This window comes from Echinops telfairi, unplaced genomic scaffold (genome assembly GCF_000313985.2).
Source record: "Echinops telfairi isolate 266 unplaced genomic scaffold, ASM31398v2 ScPeMD7_655;HRSCAF=1070, whole genome shotgun sequence".
NCBI classification, from domain to species: Eukaryota; Metazoa; Chordata; class Mammalia; order Afrosoricida; family Tenrecidae; genus Echinops; species Echinops telfairi.
This window is the reverse complement of record NW_022104553.1, coordinates 17,506,384-17,509,376: the sequence shown is the minus strand read 5'-3', so window position 1 is coordinate 17,509,376 and position 2,993 is coordinate 17,506,384. Positions and strand designations below refer to the sequence as shown.

General features: G+C 50.5%; 1 protein-coding gene across 1 annotated transcript in view; it reads left to right on the top strand.

Annotated features, from left to right (window-relative positions):
- The first annotated feature begins 340 nt into the window (after positions 1 to 340).
- The window catches only part of LOC101647060 (natural cytotoxicity triggering receptor 1), a 7,036-nt gene continuing 4,383 nt past the window's right edge, over positions 341 to 2,993 (top strand). The window contains 3 exon segments of the mRNA XM_045292390.1: positions 341 to 374; positions 458 to 493; positions 683 to 959. Coding sequence (XP_045148325.1) covers positions 341 to 374; positions 458 to 493; positions 683 to 959 — 347 coding nt within the window.

Below are 2,993 nucleotides of genomic sequence, written 5' to 3'. Positions count from 1 at the left end.
CTTATTCAGCATATTGCCCCCTATGTCCCCTGGGCATCGTGTTCATATTTCAGAATGTAGATGTTCACCCAGAAATGAGTTTGCAGTGAGGCAAACCATTGCCAGTTAGACTACGGGTGTCGTCAACAGTGTCGTAGGTGTCATGTCTTTCATGCCTTGGGTCCTGAGGGGGGTGGGGGGTGAGAAGGAAGAGCTATGATTCTTCTTATTAAAAAAGGTCACTGTGAAAGTCCCATGGTGACCGATGCTGGGTGTCACCCACCACATCCTGTACATCTGCCTGTCCTGCTGGACCTGGTCCTCTAAAACTCGTCCACATTTGCCTGGCAGGCTCTGTATTATGCCTTCCACACTCGCTGCCCTGCTCTGCCTCGGTGAGCTCCTGCTTGGAAGGAAGGTGGAACCCAGAGGTCTGGGTGAGGGTGGGGCCACCCATCTCATGATCCCTCTCTTACAGGGCTGTGTCTGAGCCAGATGACCAGTTCCACGAAGCGTGAGTTCTTCTTTCAAAGCCTCGGGAGCCCTCTTCTCTGTTCAGATTAAGTCTCCACTTGATGCCAGCGGGTTTTCTGGACCACTGGGTCTGAGGGCAGCAGCTCATTGGGAAGTAGCGTGGTGGTAGCTGGGTAGTGGGGTGGGGGATGGGGATCATCTGAAACTCCAATCTCGGGTTCCCTTTCAGATACTCTCTTGAAACCCATCATTTGGGCCAAACCCAGTTTCATCATTGCCAAGGGAAGGCCGGTGACCATCTGGTGCCAGGGGTTTCCTGAGGCTGTGGAGTATCACTTGCTTTTCAAGGAACAACTTTTTGCCTTGAAGAGACCGAAATCATGTGACAAGGTCACCTTCTCCATCCCGGCCATGACACTACACCATGCAGGGCCTTACCGATGCATCTATCTGAGCGGGGAGCACTGGTCACAGCTAAGCGAACCCCTGGATCTGATCATGACTGGTAAGAGAAGACAAGGAACCCCCTCATCCTATTCCTTAGCTTTGCAGCCATCTCCTTAGCTTGAGTCCTGGCCGGATCATGTCTTCATTCCCTCTGAGATTTCCGAAGCCCTGATCAGGCAGCCGAACCACTTCTTGAATGGATAGCGGAATCTGCAGCGTGTTCTCCGTGGAAATTTGGCTTCGGTCGGTTTCCCAGAAAGACGTTCAGGTAGATGCACAGGAGTAGTATTACTAGGGCGTGTCCTCAAAAGCAAAATCTGTGTTATCTGAGTGTGATCTATGTATGAGTGAATGTTAAACTATGAGGCACTCTTTAAAGGCATTTTAAAAACTATTTTATTGTGAATTTGGTGGCGGCTCGCAGAGCACGTCAGTTTTCTCCTTAACAATCCACACACCTTTTGTTTCACATCACTGATTGCAATCCCCGCTTTTGCAAGTCTCAATTCGCTTTCCTGTCTCAAATGCCGTGCAAGAGATTTTTCATATGCTTGTTGGCTCCCTGGATGGCTCCTTTGGGGCACTGCCTCTTCATGTCCTCTGCTCGCCTTCCATTGGATCGTTCGTCGTGTGCACGTCGAAGTTCGGCAGTTCTCTATCGATTCTAGAGGTTAGTCCCTATCCAGGTTGCCGTTGTCGACATCGTTCCCAGCCAGTGGTCTTGTTTCACTCTTTTGATGCACACACGGGTCTTCTTTTTAGGAGGTCCCCGCCAGCTATTTTGTCTTCGGTTGTTTGTGAGCTTATTGTTAGGTCTGATGATCGTACGTTTGTGCCGAGGCCATATGTAATCTTTAAGGAAGCAGGCTGCCACATCTTCCTCCCAAGGAGCAGCTGCTGGATTCAAACCACCTACCTTTCAGTTAGCCATGTTCCACCAGGGCTCCTTTATCCATGTAGAGCAGTGATTCTCAACCTTCCTCAGACCATGACCCTTTAATACAGTGACGCATGTGGTGGTGACCCCCCAACCATAACATTATTTTTGTGGCTACTTCATCACTATAATTTTTCTACTGTGATGAATCGGGTGACCCCTGCGAAAGGGTCCTTCAAACCTCCCCCCCTCCAAAGGGGTTGCGACCCACGGGTTGAGAACTGCTGGTGTAGCATGTGTCTTAAATGCAATGCCTCCTGAGATATGAAAACAGCAGATTAAAAAAGAAAGAAAGAAGGAAAAGAGCAGATTAGACACCGAGAGACACAAGCACCGATGAGAGAAGGTCATGGCACCTGGAGATAACCAAGGAGTTCGAGAATGCCAAGGCTAGAGAAGCTGAGACAGAGATAGTCCCCCGGAACAGGCAGGCAGAGCCTTTCCCTGGAGCTGGTGGCCTGCATTCAGACGTCCAGCCTCCTCATTAGGAGAAAACGCAGTTCCGTTCTTTAAAGCCATCGGCCGGTGGCATTTGTTCTCCTAGCATCTCTAAGCCCGGCTGCTCCTTAGAGGCAAGGAGGGCAACGCTTCAGTCCGTGTACTTTGAACACGGTGTCAGGAGAGGCCAGTCCCCGGAGAAGGATGGCATGCGTGGCCAAGAGGAGGGACAGCGACAAAGAGGAAGGCCTTCAATGAGATGGGTTGACGTGGTGGCTGCAACAATGGGCTCAAGCATCGGAATAATTGTGAGGATGGCACAGGACGGGGCAGTGCTTTGGTCTGTTGTGCTCAGGGTCCCTGTGGGTCAGAACCGACTCGATGGCACCTAGCAACCACAACATCTCTAGAGAGGAGCCCTGGAGGCGGGGTTGGCACTCCTGGAAGTTTGGGGAAACAATTGCTTTCAGTCTTGAAAGAGAGGTCATTTCTTCCACGACAAGGAAGAAGTCTGGGAAAGTCTAAGGGTTTATTTCCTGGTCTTAGGGGCAAGGAAGGTGGGGCGTTGTCGTCGTTCTCAGTGCTGGTCTAACAGAAATACCACAGGTCAGCGGGTGGTTTTAACAAACAGAAACTTAGGTCCTCACATTTTAGGAGTGGAGAAAATCAACATAGAGCATCAGCTCTAGAGAAAGACGAGAGAGAGAGAGAGAGAGAG